The sequence below is a fragment of the Leopardus geoffroyi genome, chromosome C1 (assembly GCF_018350155.1).
Source record: "Leopardus geoffroyi isolate Oge1 chromosome C1, O.geoffroyi_Oge1_pat1.0, whole genome shotgun sequence".
In the NCBI taxonomy this organism is placed as follows: Eukaryota; Metazoa; Chordata; class Mammalia; order Carnivora; family Felidae; genus Leopardus; species Leopardus geoffroyi.
In genome coordinates this window covers 35,491,717-35,512,745 of record NC_059328.1, presented here as the reverse complement: position 1 = coordinate 35,512,745, position 21,029 = coordinate 35,491,717, and the positions used below count along the sequence as shown (strand labels likewise).

General features: G+C 46.3%; 1 protein-coding gene across 6 annotated transcripts; it reads left to right on the top strand.

Annotated features, from left to right (window-relative positions):
• Positions 1-1,602: 1,602 nt before the first annotated feature.
• Positions 1,603-10,541, top strand: HECTD3 (HECT domain E3 ubiquitin protein ligase 3). 6 transcript variants are annotated; one of them, XM_045477118.1, is made up of 21 exons: positions 1,603-2,347; positions 2,529-2,689; positions 2,939-3,031; positions 3,111-3,246; positions 3,523-3,638; positions 3,725-3,838; positions 3,986-4,068; positions 4,506-4,671; positions 4,898-4,979; positions 5,654-5,836; positions 5,988-6,040; positions 6,204-6,268; positions 6,424-6,527; positions 6,788-6,907; positions 7,023-7,112; positions 8,089-8,295; positions 8,585-8,714; positions 8,802-8,876; positions 9,000-9,081; positions 9,223-9,294; positions 9,492-10,541. In XM_045477118.1, the coding sequence occupies exons 1-21, from the start codon at positions 1,979-1,981 to the stop codon at positions 9,574-9,576; spliced, it is 2,586 nt and encodes an 861-aa protein (XP_045333074.1). In that variant the 5' UTR covers positions 1,603-1,978; the 3' UTR covers positions 9,577-10,541. The 6 variants fall into 6 exon arrangements, with proteins under 6 accessions (XP_045333074.1, XP_045333072.1, XP_045333073.1 ...); XM_045477116.1 differs by having other exon boundaries at positions 1,703-2,347; positions 10,175-10,541; XM_045477117.1 differs by having other exon boundaries at positions 1,703-2,347; positions 9,441-10,541.
• The last annotated feature ends 10,488 nt before the right edge of the window (positions 10,542-21,029 follow it).

The following is a 21,029-nucleotide window of genomic DNA, read 5'->3' as shown; positions in this document are numbered from 1 at the left end:
AAGACAGCCCCTTCCTTTAGGAAGCTACAGACTGGTGGGGAAACAGAATTGGCAAGCATAATAGTAAATGTTTTATGAGGAAAAAGCTAGAAGCAGCCAGCAAAAGCTCCTCGCTTAGCTGGGGAAAGCAGTGGGGGTATTCCAGGCAGAAGGAACAGCATGTGCAAAAAGAAGACGCAAAAGGGGCGCCTGGATGGCTCAGTCGGTTAGGTGTCCATGATCTCACGGTTCAGGAGTTCAAGCCCACCTCGGGCTCTGTGCTGGCAGCTCAGAGCCTGGAGCCTGCTTGGGATTCTGTGTTTTCCCCTCTCTCTACCCCTCCCTGGCTTGTGCTCTGTCACTCTCTCTCTCTCTCTCTCTCAAAAATAAACGTTTAAAAAAATTAAAAAAGAAAAAAAAAGAAGAAGACGCAAAAGAACAAATACCTATTATGGGAACCAGAAGATTAATCTGGTGAAATTAAAGAGGCTGGAGATGTCTTCATAGTCCAGGTCATGCAGGCGCCCTTGTGAGATTTTCTTGTTTACTTTCTCCTGTAGTAGTGTGGTAGCATACAAATAGCTTGGAGAGAAGGGAAGTGGGGCACTACATTCCCAACTTCCTAGGGAGGAAAAAAAAAAAAGGAAACCTGACCAAATTACATGATGTCATTTATTATTTCTTTCTTGATAACTTTGGTTATTTGAAAATTATATTAAAACAAAGTTTCCATCCAAGTGTCCATGAACAGATAAATAGATAAGCTACATGTAGTGTGTATATGTATGTGTACATATACACATATACTATATATATATACACACACACACATACGTATAATGGAATATTATTCAGCCCATAAAAATACATTAAGTTTTGATACATGCTACATTATTGTAATATTATGCTAAGTGAAACAAGACAGATACAAAGGGACAAATATTGTATGGTTCCACCTATAGAATATCTAGAATAGGCTAATTCATAGAGGCAGAAAGTAGATTAGAATTTACCAGGGGCTGGGAAGAGGAGGCCATGAGGAGTTATTGCTTAAAGAGAAAGAGTTTCTATTTAGAGTGATGAAAAAGTTTTGAAAATAGATAATGGTACTCTTAAAATGGTTAAAATGGAAAATTTTGTTACACTTACCACAATTTTAAAAATTAATATATCAAAAACCATTGAATTGTACACTTTAGATGGGTAAATTATATGGAGTATGAATTATATCTCAGTAAAACTGGTTGCAGGGGAGGGCACAAGACAAAGTTTCCTTTTCCTCCATGGTTGTACTTCAACACCTGTCCATCTTTTTCTTTCTTTCTTTCTTTTTTTTTTTTTTTTTTTTTTTTTGCCTCTATCCTATCTAACCACCTTGGAGTCCCTTTCCCACCTTGCACCTTTCTTCTCTTCTGGTTCAGGATTACTGGGAGAAACTGTGTGTCCTAGGATTAGGAATAACTACCAGGAGCAAGCCTGAACAACTCAAGACTCGTGTCACTGGTAAGGTCGAGCAGGGGATTATTCTCCCAAACGTTTTTGTAACACTGCCCCTAGGATGGGGAGCCTGAGAGGATATCTAGAAGATTTTTAAAGATTCTTCTGGTTTTAGTATGACTCATTGGGTGTGGGGAGGCAAAAACAGGAGGCCAGAGAACGAGAAAAATGGCTGTTACAATGATTCAGGCTAGATATGATTGTGGTTCAATGAGGGTATAAAATGGTAGCAGCAATAAGGATGGAAAAGGGGAGACTGATCAGGTTGGAGACTACTGAACTTGGGTCTGGTTGGCTGAGTGGGAGGCACGTTGGTTTGCAAAAAGATTAAGTATCCGGGTACATAGGATAATACGGCGGGCGCGAGGGATGCCCTTAGTCCAGAATTTACGGCAAGGGCTGGCCGAAGGCGGGGCAGAGCGCGGTGAGAAGCTTGATAAGCCTTCGTGGCGGCGGCTTCAGCAGCTCAACCGCCCCTGGCCTTTCTTTTTGCTGTTTCGCCATGGCGGGCCCAGGCCCGGGCGCGGCTCTAGAGTCCCCTCGGCAGCTGCTGGGCCGCGTGCGCTTCCTGGCGGAGGCAGCGCAGAGCCTCCGCGCCGGACGGCCGCTACCAAAGGCGTTGGCCTTCGTGCCGCGCGAGGTGCTCTACAAGCTTTACAAGGACCCGGCGGGACCCTCGCGCGTGTTACTGCCGGTGTGGGAGGCGGAGGGCCTGGGGCTGCGCGTGGGAGCCGCGGGCCCCGCCCCTGGTACCGGCTCCGGGCCCCTCCGCGCTGCCCGCGACAGCATTGAGCTCCGGCGCGGCGCCTGCGTGCGTACTACCGGAGAGGAGCTGTGCAACGGCCACGGGCTCTGGGTGAAGCTGACCAAGGTACTCCCTGGCCTGCCCTGGGCTCCGCAAAAGACCCTGGGGCCAGGGAAGCTCCAGGCTGTTCTCCTCCCCACCCCCGTATTGAGCTGGCATTGCGTTCCGTGTTCTTTGCCTTGGGCTGGGCAGGGCGGGCCGCTGGGCAGTTCCCTGACGGCTGTTCCCATCTTGCGTTTCTTGGCAGGAGCAGCTGGCAGAACACCTGGGCGACTGCGGACTGAACGAAGGCTGGCTGCTGGTGTGCCGACCGGCGGAGGGCGGGGCCCGCCTCGTACCCATCGACACACCTGACCATCTTCAGCGGCAGCAGCAGCTCTTTGGCGTGGACTACCGACCTGTGCTCAGGTGCTGCACTTGAAAGGGCGGAGCTTGATGCCTGATACCTAGGCCGGGAAGGAAGTGTGGCACAGCGAGGGAGGTGGGATGTGGACCGAAGGCCGGGTTAAGAGCAGGAAGGGGCGGCACCCGAATGGAGCTGGGGTGAAGCTTCTGGAGGCCTAGATTGGTGGAGATTGAGCTCTGGAGAAAGCCCACTGGGGGTGTCATTCTGCCCAGTGATGTCTCCCCATCCCACCCCCTACTCTGTGCCCACAGATGGGAACAAGTAGTGGACCTGACATACTCTCATCGCCTTGGATCAAGGCCCCAGCCAGCCGAGGCATACACGGAAGCTGTACAAAGGCTACTGTGAGTGCGCTGGGGTGGGATAGGGAGGAAGGATCTGCAGGTCTGGGCCTGACCTAATTAGGGACTTGGGGTTGCTTAGCTATGTGCCCCCGACGTGGACCTACGAGTGTGATGAAGACCTGATCCACTTCTTGTACGACCACCTGGGCAAGGAAGATGAGAACCTGGGTAGCGTGAAGCAGTATGTGGAGAGCATAGACGTTTCCTCCTACACGGTGGGTGCTGGGACTCCTCCCACCCCAAGCAAGATGTCCCATCTTGCTAGATCCAGAACCCTCACCTCTAAGCCAGGGCCAAACCTGAACCCCACAGGCCAGACTTAGTCCAGCACTGTATTTTGGAAGTCCTGTAGGAATCCCCACTTGCACACATACCAGCTGTGCTTTTGACCAGCTCCATGTATTTTTTTTCTTGTGCTCCCTGGCCCAAAGCACACCTCCCAGTGCAGAGAGTGGGGTAAACACTGACTCCACCTCTCTGCCCCACCCCAGGAGGAGTTCAATGTGTCCTGCCTGACGGACAGTAATGCAGACACCTACTGGGAGAGTGATGGTTCCCAGTGCCAGCACTGGGTACGGCTTACCATGAAAAAGGGCACCATTGTCAAGTGAGTGGGCTCTGAGGTAGGACAGGGTGGGCAGGCCAAGTGCTTATAAGTATACAGAGACCTATGTGTATACTCTGACCACCTAGGAAGCTGCTACTCACAGTGGATACCACAGATGACAACTTTATGCCTAAGCGGGTAGTGATCTATGGAGGTGAAGGGGACAACCTGAAGAAGCTGAGTGACGTGAGCATTGATGAGTGAGTGAGCAAGCTGGTCTGGGAGGGGATATGGGGCATGATTCTAGTAATGGGGCCTGCCCCCACTTGGAAGCATAAGGTTAGGTTAGAGCCCAGCAATCCCTACAGGCAAGGGGTATTCAAAGTGCCTCACATCCATCTCCTCAGGACCCTGATCGGGGATGTATGTGTCCTGGAGGACATGACCGTTCATCTCCCAGTCATCGAGATCCGCATCGTGGAGTGCCGAGGTGGGGCTTAAGGCTATAAGGAGGGAAAGGGAGTGACAGAGTATAGATAGTGGCTAGCTGTTAGTGCGTGTAGAGAAGAAATGGGGTTGGAGTTGGGATGAAAGCTATCAAACTAACTCCAGGATTTGAAGCTTTGGGCCTGAGCCAGGTGGGAGGTGCCAGGTATATGCCTTCCTTAAAGCCATAGAGGTTTTGGGCTCATCTGGAAGAGGAACTGAGTTGGGACCCTCAGGCATCCCAATATTACAGTGATGGATGGAGGAACTGGCAAAGAACATAATAATCAGAGTCAGATGAGTAGAAGGGGCTCACAAAGGTCCCAAGTTTTTAGGGGCTATGGGTGACAAAAGTCTGAGCATCAAAGAGCCATTCTCAGCTCTGAGAACCAAAGAGGCAGTAGGTGCCCTAAGTAACTTTGCTCTGACTCCTTCCCCCAGATGATGGGATTGACGTGCGTCTTCGAGGGATCAAGATCAAGTCATCTAGACAGCGGGAACTAGGGTTAAATGCAGACCTGTTCCAGCCAACCAGTCTGGTGCGATACCCACGCCTCGAAGGCACTGACCCTGAAGTACTGTACCGCAGAGCTGTTCTCCTGCAGAGGTGGCTGTGGTCCTGGGCCTGCCAGGCCCGTCCTTTCCCCCCATCCTGAACCTCACATGTCTGTATGAAGGAGGTTCTCAAGGCCCTGTACTGTAAGCTGTTCCACTTCAAGGGTCAGGGCAGCCCCTAGGCCCTGCCTTCTCCTGTCTTTATGTGTTGGGGAGCGAGAGGGTCTTAAATCCATGCTACTTTCTTTAGTTGCATTATCTTTATCCACTCACCCCAGATTCATAAAGATCCTAGACAGTGTCCTACACCACCTGGTACCTGCCTGGGATCACACGCTTGGCACCTTCAGTGAGATTAAGGTGAGCCTGGCCCACCTAGTATTGGTCTCAGCAGTGGGCTCCTCCTTTCTGTTCATGCAAGCATTCACCCTTTTACACAGAGTTCTTCAAACCTACTCTAGGCCTGGACCTTTGCTGGGCTCTGGGAATGTAGGAAAAAAGCCAGACACAGATAGTTAAAATTCAGTGGTAGGCATGCTGTTCTCCCAGATAGTATATGAAATATACAAGAGCTGGGGTGAAGAAGTGACAGTGTGCACAAGGCAAGTTACATGAGAGGTGCATACTGGGAATTGTTAGCTGCTAGATGACTTAAGAGAAGTATACAGGTAAATGTGAGTATGACCTGGGGATGAGGTTGGGAGTGGGGAGGCAAATAGCAGGCCCTGATAGCAGAGGGCATTATGGGCCAGGCTGTGAAGCAAGGACTATGTCCCAGGTCAGTGAAGCCATTGGAAGGGTTTTAAGTAGGTAATGACAAAGTTTGATTTTTTGTTTTAGAAAGCACCCGCCCCCCCAACCCCGGTGACTGGACTAAGGGAGAGACGGGAAACAAGGAAGGGGAGGGTCGTGGGGGGGATGAACTAGGCATGGACTAGAACCATGGAATTGGGTCCAGGCATAGAGGAAGGTTCCGGGTCCTGGACAGAGACTGACTGCCTGCCAGTCTTGCTCTGGCCACCTCTCCTCACCAGCAAGTGAAGCAGTTCCTGCTGCTATCACGCCAAAGGCCAGGGCTAGTGGCCCAGTGCTTGCGTGACTCAGAAAGCAGCAAGCCCAGCTTCATGCCACGCCTGTACATCAACCGGCGCCTTGCCATGGAACACCGTGCCTGCCCCTTAAGGGACCCTGCCTGCAAGAACGCAGTCTTCACCCAGGTCTGGACCACTTGGGGTCGGACCAAGGGAGGGTCAGTAAAGGGCCTGGGGGCTGGACCAAGAGGAACCTGAGTAAGGTCTTTGGTCTAGAGTGGGGCCAGATCTTGAAACAGACTTTCCTATAACTCCCTCCCTTTTCCCCTGCCCCCAGGTTTATGAAGGCCTCAAGCCCTCTGACAAGTATGAAAAGCCCTTGGACTACAGGTATGGCATGAGGTTGAGGGATTTGTGCTGGAGTTACATAAACTATATATACCTGCACACTGCTTCTGGAACCCTTCATCATTACCCCTCCGTAGCCCCTACTTCTGGCTGGTATCCTGTGAACCATCCTGAGCCCTGGCCCAGCATCCACTCCTTCTTACAGGTGGCCCATGCGCTATGACCAGTGGTGGGAGTGTAAATTCATTGCAGAAGGCATCATTGACCAAGGTAAGGCCCTGACAAAGGATAATAAGGGTCCAGCCTTCAGAGTGGTAGAGGCGTCTGGGGTCACGAGCTAACCAAGATAGAAGACCTGCTTATTAACCCTTTATGGGGGCTGGGACTCTTGAATTCCCCAGTGGAGAGCATCTGTGTCATTTCAGGGGGTGGTTTCCGAGATAGCCTGGCAGACATGTCAGAAGAGTTGTGCCCTAGCTCAGCAGACACCCCTGTGCCTCTGCCCTTCTTTGTGCGCACAGCCAACCAGGTAATCTCCTATCTCTACTTCTCAAGTTGTTTCTGCTGTTCATCTCTGGAAACCTCCCAGGTGCTGAACTAGAGAGGGAGCAGAGGAGGGACCGAGTTGCCTGGGGCAGCCTCTGGGCAGACAGGAAAGGAGGGGCTATTCTACAGTCAGGGATCATTCAGGGCCTCTGGTGGAAAGTGTGCAGGCAAGTCTTTGGAGAATCTGGGGCAACAAAGTAGGGTCCATTCCATGCCATGCTGACAGCTCTATCTTGGGGGCAGGGCAATGGCACCGGTGAGGCCCGGGACATGTATGTGCCTAACCCCTCCTGCCGAGACTTTGCCAAATATGAATGGATTGGACAGCTGATGGGGGCTGCCCTTCGGGGTAAGGAATTCCTGGTGAGTAGCCTAATCTGTACCCACATCAGATGAGCCTGGCCCCTGGAAAGAAGAAGAACCACCCAAACCTGGGCAGCCCAATGTGAGAATACCATAGTGATTATTTGTCCCATAGGTCCTGGCTCTGCCTGGTTTTGTATGGAAGCAGCTCTCTGGTGAGGAAGTGAGTTGGAGCAAGGACTTCCCAGCTGTGGACTCTGTGCTGGTAAGTAAGGCCTGGACCTGGTGTTTACTCTATGCAGCCCCTGAAGATTGCTGCTCCCAAAGGATGTCTTGAACCTTCTCTAACCTCACATGTGCTCCTTCTGTTCCCATGGCTTCAACTACTTTCTTTATTCTGGTGACCCCTAAAATCTTACCTCCATCTCCAGCCTCTTTCCTAAGTTTGGAGTCATATATGCATCTGCCTGCAGGACATCTGCCCTAGATGGAACCTTAGGCTCAGCACTGGGAGTTCATCACCTCCCAGTCTGCTGCCCTCTAGGGGTCCCTGTCTCAGAACAGCACCACTACCCACCCTTCCCCATACCAAGGGCCTCAGTGTCAGCCTTCATTCCTCCTTTTTCCTCACCTCCCACATTCTGTTACATCTCCCTCTGGAATCTGTCCACTTCTATTTCACCACTCTCCTCCTCGTTCAGGCCACTTTCCTTTCTGACACAATCAGTGACTGCAGAGTTGGTGTTCCTATGTCCATTCTTACCCATCTGATCTCCTGCAGCCAGAGTAATTCATTTCCCTCCTCTTGTTTAAACCCTTCAGTGTCTCTGCTCTGGGCTTAGGGTAAAATGCAGAACCTGACAAACCTTATATGACCTCTGTATGCCTGTCCACTTAGTTCACATTCAGGCTCTAGCCAAACAGATTCCACAGGCCTTGTGCTCTTTCAACCTTTTTTCAAGATGTTCTCTCTCCTGACTTCCTTGTGGCCCAGCCAACAACCAGCCATCATTTAGGTTTTAGCTTGGATGCCATTTCCTGCAGGACACCTTCCCTGGCAGCCAAGGAAGTGTTGTCTTGATGCTTTCATAGTCCTTGTACTCACCCCCTCACTGCCCTCATTACCTGCATGGGACTTCCTTGCCTGTCTGCCTCTCCTGCTTCCCTGTGAGCATCTTGAGAGAAAACAACATTGTCTCAACAACGAAAGGCTGACCTCCTTGCCTCTCTCCAACCCCCAGGTGAAGCTCTTGGAAGTGATGGAAGGAATGGACAAGGAGACATTTGAGTTCAAATTTGGGAAGGAACTAACATTCACCACTGTACTGAGTGACCAGCAAGTAGTAGAGTTGATTCCCGGGGGTGCAGGCATCATAGTGGGGTATGAAGACCGTTCCCGTTTCATCCAACTGGTGCAGAAGACACGGCTAGAAGAGAGCAAGGAGCAGGTACCACCCAGAGGCCAGGAGAACAGAGAGCTTTGCACAGCTCCTGATAATCAGAGCCTAGCCTAATAGGCTACCAGTACCCAATCCCAAGAACTCTGGCCCCTACCATTCCTCTGCCCTACATTCCTGCTTGTTGGTGGGAATGAACTAGAACTAGGTGGCCCCTAGTGCTAAACAAACATCATGTCATGTCCCCCATTATCTCTATGAGTGGATGCCAAGTGACTCCACCACACAGATTTGGGAGTTGTGCCCTCTTCCCTAGCCAGGCCTCTCCCTCCTTCTCCAGGTGGCAGCCATGCAGGCAGGACTGCTAAAGGTGGTGCCACAGGCTGTGCTGGACTTGCTGACCTGGCAGGAATTGGAGAAGAAAGTGTGCGGGGACCCAGAGGTCACTGTGGACGCTCTACGAAAGCTCAGTGAGTGTGGGGCAGGGCAACACAGGGATAGAGGCTTAAGGACTAGATAGGATGGGACCTAAGAATGAATTCTGACCTTGTCCCCAGCCCGGTTTGAGGACTTCGAGCCATCTGACACTCGAGTGCAATATTTTTGGGAAGCACTGAACAACTTCACCAACGGTCAGTGGAAGAGGGGAGAGTGATGCCTGGGTACAGACTCCACTTGTGGGATACAGAAACAGGGTAGAAATTGTAGAACCTCCCCCACCATTAGTGCAGGCACTGATTTCCTTCTCCATCCAGAGGACCGGAGCCGCTTCCTGCGCTTTGTCACTGGCCGCAGCCGTCTGCCAGCACGGATCTATATCTACCCAGACAAACTGGGGTGAGTGCAGGTGGCAGGGGTAGGGGTCCAAAGGGTCTGTGGCTGGCCTTTGCCCTCTTCCCCCCACACATACTCACATGTCAGACCCCTACCCTGTGCCCCTACAATTCTTTCTAATCTGTGGCCCCTCCACGCTCCCAGCTATGAAACTACAGATGCGCTGCCTGAGTCTTCAACTTGTTCAAGCACCCTCTTCCTACCACATTATGCCAGGTGGGTTTCTTAGGCTCAAACCTAGAGAGTGGGGAGTGGGGGAAGGAGTGGTATCCTAGGATGGAGGAGGACTTCCAGTACTGAAGTGCACAAACTGGAACCCCATCACCCATCACCCTGCGCACTGACCGCACTGACCCTCGTAGTGATGGAAGGACCTCTGCACCTGGTGCTGACCAAGTCTCCGTCTCCCTCAGTGCCAAGGTGTGCGAGGAGAAGCTCCGCTATGCGGCGTACAACTGCGTGGCCATTGACACTGACATGAGCCCTTGGGAGGAGTGAGGCGGCACCAGGGGGCAGCCTCGGGCCAGCAGGACCGTGCCTGCACAGGTCCCACTAGGCGGCGCCCAGGGTGAAGACATGTTCCCTGGACCAGTGGGGTCTGCATACTCCTGACCTGAGCTGACATGCTCAGAAAAAGACAGCACGCCCCTGTGTCTGCTTGGAGTGGGGGTGGTGGGTTGACCCTGGTGGCCCAGCCCCACAGACCCACAAGCCCTGTGCGTGCTCGGGCTTGCTTCCCGAGTTGTTCATCCTCTGTGAGAGGGAATCCCACAAGCCCAGCACAAGCTGCCAGGCCTGAGCTACTTGAAGGGGGCCTTCTAGCTCCCCACCCCATGGACTTTACTTCAGTTTTTTGTTGTTGCTTTTTTTTTTTTTCTTGGCTCCCCCCCCCCCCCCTCCTTTTGCTCCTTGTTTTTCTCTGGCTTCAGCCTGGATTCAAAACTAAAACCTCTGGCGGGTGGTGGAGGCTCCTCCCCAAACAAGGCATTGGAGTAATGGCTATCCTCTTTGGTCACCTGCCCCAAGAATGAAGCAGCAGCTAAGCATCTTCTCACTCACATACTTGTATTTTCCTCCTCTCCCTCCATACCCAAAGTGTGAGCTCTGCCCTCCCTCCAACCCAGTCTCAAACTACACAGTGCCATCACCTTCTTTGGCTCAGAACCTACATGTTCTCAACATTAAATCACCACCACCATACCGTATTCAATGCTTCTGCATCGCCTCCAGCCTGATTCCCCATCTGCTGTGTCATCTCCAAGATTGTACAAGGTTAAAGCCAGTTATGTCCTCTCTGAAATCTTCAGTAGCTTCCTTTCACCCAACTCAAAGCTTAGACTTTAAACCTGCTCCTAAGCCTTATGCAGGTCTATGCCCCAGTGCTCCTCCCTTAAGGCCTCCATGACACCCCATCAAAGAAGATCTTGCACATGGGAAAGTTTAATAAATGGATGTATTCATTCCTTCAGAATGTGTTTATTGGGCTCCAGAGGGATGGCAGAGAAGGTTCTTCTAGGACTTCAGGGCTCTTGGCTGGAAGCCAGGGAGATCTTGTGTCAAGTAGGAGTGGTGAGTCTCACAGTGACAAACATTAAATTTGGAGATAAGCAGGGAAATAAGGACGCTACTGGGAGAGGGGGCAGTGGTGTGCAAAGCCTGGCCTGGCATCTTCTGGGATGGAGGATGGGAATCCACCTTCAGGAACCAGGTAGGCAGAAGAATTTGACATCGTAAAAGACAAAGCCTTGAGATGGCTGATAAACCAGCCAGGTCAAGCTTTTGACAAAAGACACAGCAGCAGAGCTACTCATTCACCCACCACACTGCCTCCAATTGCCACACAGCTAGGGTGCAGTCTTTAAGAACAAGTACCTGGTGAGAGATCTCCTGAGCTTATAGACCCATCTCCCTCCCCCAGCAGAAGGAGTTGACCTCAAGCATGGTCTCAAGTGAAGTGGCATTCACTCTCCCAATGCTCCTCCATGCTGCCCTGGCTGGGAAACTCCAGGCCTTGGCCTTGAACCCTCCCTCTGGGGCTGTGCGTTCCCCAAGGCCTATCTCCCCATAACTCTGTGTCTAATACCCCAGCTGAGCCTCCCAGGCAGCCCTCATCTTGTGACTCCGATGCCTGTACCTTGGGTGGTCCACAGGAGACCTACCTCCCTCTTGTGGCAGCCCCTTCCTGTCCAGGGAGGTGGAAGGGTAGGAGCCCCTGAGGCTGCCACTCTCATCCAGCTCTGTTCTTCCCAGCAAGCTCCCACCCCTTTGTGCAGCCTGCCCCCTCATTCCACCTATCAGAGGAGAACATTCCCCTTCTCAGGGAAGAGCCTGGCCAGCACGTACCTGCTGGGGCTATTCTTGGTTTGGCCCCTCCTTTACCAAATTGGACTCACACTGTTTATTTTGTAGCTTGCTTTTCATTCATTCATTCAATGAATGCATCAAGCAACCATGTCAGGCATTATACTAGGCACAATGGGGAAAATGTTGGCTAAACAGATAATTTTTGCTCTCTTGGAATTTAAAGTCTCATGGGAGAGAGTATATTAAATAATTGCATATGCAATATTTAATAACATTTGTGTAAGAGCTCCAAAGGAGTAGCGAAGGGTATTGTTAAAAGAGCAGGGTGATACTAACCAGTGGGGCTCAATGGAATGCTAAATCCTTAGGCAGAATAACTGGGCACAAAGTCCAGCCAAGAAACATGTTGAGTCCTGTGTTACTGGACTATTAAGGGAAGAGAGAGAAGATAACTCCAGCCTTAGAAGCTTGTTTTAGGATTTTGCATTGCCAAGCCATGAGGGTGACATGCAAGGGAGTGACATGATTAGATCTGCCTTTGGCATCTGTGTAGAAAATGAATTTGAAAAGGAGAGACTAGAGGCAGAAATGATGGTCACTGGGGCAAGGGGCATACTCATTTTAACTGTTATTTTTGTTAGCTGCATTTTGTTACATTTTAAGAAATTTTCCTAACTTTTCATTTAAAACCCTCTACTGGGGCACCTGGCTGGCTCAGTCAGTAGAGCATGCAACATTTAATCTCACGGTCATGAGTTCAAGCCCCACATCAGGCATAGAGGTTACAATAAAACAGAACAAAAACTCTGTAGATGGATATTAAGGTTGTCTACAAAATTTTGATATTGAAAACTACAAGTATTATAATAAACACCCTCATGCATATATCCGTCCATACCTATTTGATTATTTCCTTAGAATAATACCCTGAAATCACCATCAAACTGCCAAATTGCCAGGATGTATCAATTTTACTCCCTTTAGTGTATATTAATACCTTTCTTGTGTCAGGTGTTGCAATACCTTGGTTTTCCCAGTCTGTACTTTGCCACTTAATTTCATATATGTTCTTTCCTGATTTACAAAATTTTAATTTTTTATGAATTCAAAACCCCTATGGAAGAAACTGTATATTGAATATATTCTACGTGAAGTCAACATACTATACTAGTTAAGGGCACATTCTGTACAGTTAGCATCCCTGTATTCATATCCTGGTTTTTCCACATACTAGCTGTTGACCATGGCCAAGTTTTCTCAGTTTTATTTTCTTTTCTTTTCTTTTTTTTTTTCAACGTTTATTTATTTTTAGGACAGAGAGAGACAGAGCATGAACGGGGGAGGGGCAGAGAGAGAGGGAGACACAGAATCGGAAACAGGCTCCAGGCTCTGAGCCATCAGCCCAGAGCCCGACGCGGGGCTCGAACTCACAGACCGCGAGATCGTGACCTGGCTGAAGCCGGACGCTTAACCGACTGCGCCACCCAGGCGCCCCTTTTCTTTTCTTTTCAATGTTTATTTATTTTTGAGAGAGACAGAATGTGAGTGGGTTAGGGGCAGAGAGAGAGGGAGACACAGAGTACGAAGCAGGCTCCAGGCTCCGAGCTGTCAGCATAGAGAGCCCAACACAGGGCTCGAACTCACGACCTGTGAGATCATGACCTGAGCTGAAGTCAGACCCTCAACCGACTGAGACACCCAGGTGCCCCTCTCAACTTCCTTTTCTGAAGCACCTATCCTTTTACTGTTTTGATTTGAAATGCTGTCTTCTCATAATTTTGTGCTAAATTTATATATATATATATATATGAAATCCTAAAAAATTTTTAAAAAGAAATCATTTTTCACAGTACTGCCAGAATATTAAAATGACATTGCAAGTTGAAACCAAAGAGACCTTAATAGTCAGTGGGAGAAACTACCATTGTTCTGTGACCTTTAAATTTTTTTGTCAAAGCATCAAAAACTTTCTTACTGTCAGTTATAAATGTAGAGGGAAATTAAAACATACTAAACTAATATTTATTTACTACTTTGTAATCTAAAGCATTTAGAGAAATTGAGAATTGTTTTTCTTGCAAAAAACATACCAAAAGTAATTTGAACAATGCTTGCCTCTTTTATTAAAATATGGAACAAGTGGGGCGCCTGGGTGGCGCAGTCGGTTGGGCGTCCGACTTCAGCCGGGTCGCGATCTCGCGGTCTGTGAGTTCGGGCCCCGCGTCGGGCTCTGGGCTGATGGCTCAGAGCCTGGAGCCTGTTTCCGATTCTGTGTCTCCCTCTCTCTTCTCTGCCCCTCCCCCGTTCATGCTCTGTCTCTCTCTGTCCCAAAGATAAATGAACGTTGAAAAAAAAAAAAAAATTAAAAAAAAAATAATAATAAAATATGGAACAAGTATCTTCACTATGTTTTGATGAATTGTCATATACCTTTTTAAGTTCGGATCAGCTTCCAACATTCTCTTCTTTGTATTTTACAATCTCATTAAATTTATCTCTAAGAATTCCTTGAATGTGAAGGACTTTTTGCTGGCATAAGTTCCTTTGGAACATCTTCTTCCCTTTTGTCACAAGCATTTTCCTCCTTTATGTAGATAAAGTAGCCTTCACTAAATTCCTCTGGCTGTGTATCTATATTCTCTCATGATAGCAGTACTAACATTCCCACAATCAGCCATTTCTTGTATAACTCCATATATGTTCAATTGAATTTCACTTCCTGCCTTATCACTTTTCATTTCTTTGCTGCACTTTCATTTTGTTGACAAATTCTGTTATCTTTTTTTTTTAATTTTTTTAACGTTTATTCATTTTTGAGAGACAGAAACAGAGCATGAACAGGGGAGGGGCAGAGAAAGAGGGAGACACTGAATCCAAAGCAGGTTCCAGGCTCTGAGCTGTCAGCACAGAGCCTGACGTGGGGCTTGAACTCATGAACCATGAAATCATGACCTGAGTTGAAGTTGGACGCTCAACCAACTGAGCCACCCAGGCACCCCCCGCCTTTTTTTTATGTCACATGGGTTTATCACTGGGAGACAAGGAAGCAACACAACTACATTCTTGCCGTCTGTGTATAAACAATTAAGAGATGTATGGTGACTACCAACATACTGAAAGAAGTGACATGATTGTTTCACTGTTCATGAAGCATGTTCAAAAAAGTTGATTCTATTTTTTACAGTATTCTCATTGCTTTTGTGGAGGAGAGAATTTTTAGAGGGACTTCACCATTTTTACTGATTTCACCTGTTCATTTTGATTATACTCATAAATTTATTATATAGAAAGTTATAGAGATTTAAATGGGACACAAGTCCCAAATTTCAATAACCGCCATAAAACTCTTAAGACTTTATAGCTGCCAGTGTGGTGTTCCCCTCCCTGTCCCTCTTCCCTAACTTTTTCTTATTTCCAAAGTTTTATCACACTTTAATATGCTGCACAGTTTACTCATTTATTACTTAAATTTATTTATAATGTATGCTGCCCCTGCCTGTTGGGATGAGGTTGGATCCTTATTTGTTCACTAATATACCTTATGAGCCTTAAACTGCCCTGGGCACATAGCAGTCACTCAGTAAACAGCTGTTCAATAAGTAAATAAAGTGTGGCTCATAAACCATACTTTCCAATTTAAAAACAAGGAAAATCAGCCCTCTGAAAATTTTGCTTCTAATAAAGGAGAAAAACTAGCAAATTGATTAAATCAGTATTTTTTAATTGTTTAACCATGAATAATCCAGATTCAGACCTTTAAAGCCAACAACAATGAAAATTCTGTGTGCTTGAAAGGAAATACTGAAGTCCTAATTAATGAAGTTTCCTTCCAAGCCCTTTATAGAAACACTATAGCATCATTTGCCCTCTAACTTATCATGAACCTATTAGGCAACTGGTGGGCTTATGTACAAAAATAAAACACAAATATTTTAGGACCTGCAACTGGTTGCCAAAGTAGAGTTTCTCTTTTCATTTTTATCTTTCACTCAGTACTCTAAAAATAATAATTTCCTGCCCCACTGACAAGTCCACAGCCAAACGGAGTAGATGAATATTATGATGTGGCCAGCAAATTCCCAAAGAGAGAACTCTTGCAGACCGTGGGAAGAGTATTTCTGAGCCAAGGCCCAACTTTTAAAGGTTTCCTTTGAAAGCTGAAAGAGAACTTTGGAGCTTGACCTTCTTGGGCTAGTCCCCACCACAGATAAACACATACATACAAATGTCCCCTGGGGAAGAAATGTGAACAAGAAACAAACATTATAAGGGGCGCCTGGGTGCCTCAGTTGGTTAAGTGGCCAACTTCGGCTCGGGTCATGATCTCACGCTCTGTGAGTTTGAGCCCCGTGTCAGGCTCTGTGCTGACAGCTCGGAGCCTGGAGCCTGGTTCTGTTTCTGTGTCTCCCTCTCTCTATGCCCTTCCTCCCCCATTTGCGCTCTGTCTCTCTCTGCCTTTCAAAAATGAATAAATGTTAAAAAAATTTTTTTTAAAGAAACAAACATTATAGGGAACAGTCTTTATTCAGTAAGCATTTATTGAGTACTTCCCATGTAATTAATAAATAAAAATAAATAATAAGTATGAGGCTAAGCATAATATAGATAACAATATAGATTGATTTAGTGAGAAGGAATGTTCAGAAAAAGAGATGTTGTCAGTGACCTGGGCCCTCAACTCAGTTTTTCCACCACCACATGGGAGGTCAAGGGAAAATTTATGAGAAATTTTTAATTTATTCAATATTATTTACTTAGTATGTCCCAGGTCCTGTGCTGCTGGGACCTGGGTAGAGAGGAGCAACTAAGATATTGCCTTTGTCCTCCAAGGGCTCCCAGTGTGATAGAGAAAACATAAAAAAGGGATGACAATATTTTGTGATAAGTGCCATAATGTAAGTACTAGAAGCAGTGGGAGGCAGAAAGAAGGAATCCATGAGGCGGCAGTTCTTAAAAGTATGCTCCATGGACCTCTGGGAGTCCTCAAGATCCTTTCAATGGATCTGTCATGTCAAAATTACTTTCATAGTAATACTGAAATATGATTTGCCTCTTTCATTGAATTGATATTTGCAGTAATGGTGCAAAAGCAATGGTGGCTAAAACTGCTGGTGCTTTGGCATGAATCAAAGCAGTGATACCAAACTCTATTAACATGCATTGCATTCTTCACTGCCACACACTTGCAATAAAAATAAAATAATAGTAATAAAATAATAATAAAGCAAAGTTTCATTTAATGTCTTTGATGAAGCAATAACATAATTTTATTAAATCTTGGTCCCTGAGTACATACAAACTATCAAAATTAATGAAGTAAGCCAGTCACTTCAAGGAAAACCACTAATAGTATTTGCTACCAATGATAATATTTGAGCTTAAAAGAGAAAATCAGAAGTTTGGAAAACCTGTATCTGTCATCATAAGCTTACCAGCTTTACAACATGTAAGGATTTTCTGATGAGATTGGTGGTTATATTAACAAATGTAATTTTTAAAATATAATAAGGGGCACCTGGGTGGCTCTGTCAGTTAAGCGTCCGACTCTTGGTTTCAGCTTAGGTCATGATTTCACCATTCATGAGTTTGAGCCCCACACTGGGCTCCACGCTGCCAGTGTTGAGCCTGCTTGGGATTCTCTCTCTCTCTCCCTCTCTCTCTGCCCCTCCCCTGCTTGTTCTCTCTCTCTCGCAAAATAAACATAAAAAATATATTTAAAAATTTGTGTATATAATATATATATATACATATATATATATATATATAATGAGTCAACATATGGAATGATGTGCATAATTCAGTGAACCAATATTTTACAAGTGATCAGTGTGTCAAGTTGCAAAATCATGCATAGGTAAAATGTCCATTTGAAGTGCAAGTATTAGAGTACAACAAGTTCATTAATACAGTGATTTTAGGGGTTCCTGGGTGGCTCAGTTGGTTAAGCGTCTGACTTCGGCTCAGGTCATGATCTCATGATTCAGGGGTTAGAGCCCGCCTTGGGCTCTGTGCTGACAGCTCAGAGCCTGGGACCTGCTTCAGATTCTGTGTTTCACTCTCTCTCTGCCCCTCCCCTACTCATGCTCTGTCTCTCTCTTTGTCTCTCTCTCTCTCAATGAATAAACATTTAAAAAAAACACAGTGATTCTACATTGCAACAAATCTTTAACAAACTACCACTTACTGAGCTTTGATGTAGTATCAAAGAATATTACCTACAACTATCTGACGAGACTATTAAAATATCTCTCCCTTTCTAATTGTGTATCTCTGTGAAGTCAGGTTTTATCATAGAATACACTCAAAACAATGCATCACAACTGATGGGAGAATCCAGTTGTTTTCTTTCTTTTGTTAAATGTTTATTTATTTTGAGAAAGAGAGAGAGCAGCGGGGGGTGGGGGCAGCACAGAGATTGAGAGAGAGAGAGAGAGAGAGAGAGAGAGAGAGAGAGAATCTCAAGCAGGTTCTGTGCTATCAGTGCAGAGCCTGATACAGGGCTTGATCTCATGAACCATGAGATCATGACCTGAGCCGAAATCAAGAGTTTGACGCTTAAAAAACTGACTGAGCCATCCAAGTGCCCCCCAACTGTTTTCTCTTAAGCCAGATATTAAAGAGATCTGCAAAAAGGTGAAAGCATGGCATTCTTCTAATTGTTTTGTTTTCAAAACTTATGTTTTCATAAAAATGACATTTATGATACCATGTAATGGTATTATTTTTATCTTAAAAGTGAATAATGTTTTTTAATTTCTCAGTTTGAGTTTTTAATATGGTGAATATCAATTGATATAATCCATATAAACAAAAGTTCTTTGGGGTCCCCAATAATTTTATTTTTAAGTAATCTCTGCACCCTGCATGGGGCTTGAACTTACTACCTGGAGATCAAGAGTCGCATGCCCCACAGACTGAGCCAGCCAGGTGCCCCAAGGGTCCCCAATATTTTAAGAGTGTAAAGAGCCCAGAGATCAAAAAGTTTGCCAACTGCTGCCCTAAGGGAATAATTTCAAGTCAGTTTAAACTGAAGCAATCCCTCAAGTAGTCAACTACAGGAACAAATTCCCTGAAAATATCTGCTAGTTTAAACATGAGCTTTTATTCTGCACAGCAAAGGAAACAACCAACAAAACTAAAAGGCAACCAACGGAATGGGAAAAGATATTTGCAAATGACATATCGGACAAAGGGCTAGTATCCAGAATCTATAAAGAGCTCACCAAACTCCACACCCGAAAAACAAAAAACCCAGTGAAGAAATGGGCAGAAAACATGAATAGACACTTCTCTAAAGAAGACATCCGGATGGCCAACAGGCACATGAAAAGATGTTCAGCGTCGCTCCTTATCAGGGAAATACAAATCAAAACCACACTCAGGTATCACCTCACGCCAGTCAGAGTGGCCAAAATGAACAAATCAGGAGACTATAGATGCTGGCGAGGATGTGGAGAAACGGGAACCCTCTTGCACTGTTGGTGGGAATGCAAATTGGTGCAGCCGCTCTGGAAAGCAGTGTGGAGGTTCCTCAGAAAATTAAAAATAGACCTACCCTATGACCCAGCAATAGCACTGCTAGGAATTTACCCAAGGGATACAGGAGTACTGATGCATAGGGGCACTTGTACCCCAATGTTTATAGCAGCACTCTCAACAATAGCCAAATTATGGAAAGAGCCTAAATGTCCATCAACTGATGAATGGATAAAGAAATTGTGGTTTATATACACAATGGAGTACTACATGGCAATGAGAAAGAACGAAATATGGCCCTTTGTAGGAACGTGGATGGAACTGGAGAGTGTGATGCTAAGTGAAATAAGCCATACAGAGAAAGACAGATACCATATGTTTTCACTCTTATGTGGATCCTGAGAAACTTAACAGAAACCCATGGAGGAGGGGAAGGAAAAAAAAAAAAAGAGGTTAGAGTGGGAGAGAGCCAAAGCATAAGAGACTCTTAAAAACTGAGAACAAACTGAGGGTTGATGGGGGTTGGGAGGGAGGGGAGGGTGGGTGATGGGTATTGAAGAGGGCACCTTTTGGGATGAGCACTGGGTGTTGTATGGAAACCAATTTGACAATAAATTTCATATATTGAAAAAAAAATAAACATGAGCTTTTAACATGGATGACAGATATGGGGTTGAATACTGTTCTTAATAACTGGTTCTTACCTCCAAAACATGCTGTAATTCCCAAGGCTTCTGTTTGCTTGAGCTAATAACAAGGAGAGACAGTATCTTGCCGTAGAAGGAAAGGGTAGTCAAGTTTCAGGCCTTCTGTAGCCAATCACTCCATGGCTCCCTTTTACCCACATACCTGGTGTCATTCTTTAGGTAAAATAAATAATTATTTAGTAACTCCACCAGCAGCCTAAAGTGAAGAAAAGGCAGAGTAGGAATAGGCTGGTTTTATGGAAATAGTCTCAGGTCTTCCTCCCCTCCCTCCGGACATCTAACTGAGCTCTTATTCTTTCAACTGAAAGTCTGGGAAAAAATTACAAGTCCTGACTGTCCTATCCCCAGCATCTACCATCTAAGACATTGTTTGGCACTTATTAGGCACTCAATAAATACTGTTGAATGAAGTAAAACTCCTTTATTTTTATTGCAGAAATTAGACTCTGTCTCTTAATTGCAAGGAGCTAAAGCAACACAAGGTTTAAGGGATGGACAGAAAAAGAGGAAGCTTCTAAAAGATTAGGAAATTGCAGGAATGTGTGAGAGAGAGTGGCCATTGTTCTTGTTATCTGCTATAGCTTATAAACCACCCCAAAACTAACTGCTTACAACATCGATTATTATCTCTCACAATTGTTGGAGTTGTCTAGATACAGGCATTTGAGGTCTCTAATGCAGTTGCAGCCACTTAAGTGGACTCCCTGATTCCAGTGAGTCTATTAACACAGCTATCAGAGTGATCCTTTAAAAACCTGTTATATCATGTTCTTCTTCTGCTTAATTCAAGATCCTCACAATGGCCTACAAGATGCACAAGATCTGAATTATCCACCCTCTCTCCCATTGCCTCTGACCTCTGCCATCATTCATTCTCCACCTGGCTTACTTCCCTTCAGCTATATTGGCCTCTCTACGGTTCTTTGAACATGCAGTCTTTCTTCAGGGCCTTTGCACTTGCTAGCTAGTCAGCTTGGAAGACTCTTACCCAAGATATCCACCTGACTCACTCTCTTCAAGCCATTATTCAGTGTCACTGTCTCAATGAGGTCTTCATTGACACCCCTCCTTCTCCCAGTTTCAATGATTAAAGGTGATTGTTTTCCATACCATAAGAGTCTGGTTCAGAAAGCCGATGTGAGTCGCCACATTAGACATTGCAGACATAGAAAGCGTTGGCAATCCCTGGCCTGCATGAGTATTTGGCTGTTTCTCCACCCGCTAGCCCAAAACTGCGGCTCCCAATGAGCTCTCTTTTCAGAGTGGTAGTCGGCCATATGGTAGAATGAGAACTCCCTAAAGCAAGAGACCGTGGCTTGTTCTGTGCAGATTCCAGGAGCCCAGCACTGGGAAACACATTCAATGGGCGTTGATGATTTGTGAATGAACGAAAGGATACAGACCACCCAGCTTCCTCTTCTCATAGGGCGCGCTTTTGTATGAAATCTATTGCTCGACGCTCGT

Excerpts from the sequence above, each read along its gene's own strand:
- HECTD3 (XM_045477116.1), top strand. The coding sequence starts at position 1,979 with ATGGCGGGCCCAGGCCCGGGCGCGGCTCTAGAGTCCCCTCGGCAGCTG. Across the intron at positions 5,837-5,987 it reads AGAACGCAGTCTTCACCCAG|GTTTATGAAGGCCTCAAGCC; the intron begins GTCTGGACCACT and ends CCCTGCCCCCAG. Across the intron at positions 7,113-8,088 it reads CAGCTGTGGACTCTGTGCTG|GTGAAGCTCTTGGAAGTGAT; the intron begins GTAAGTAAGGCC and ends TCCAACCCCCAG.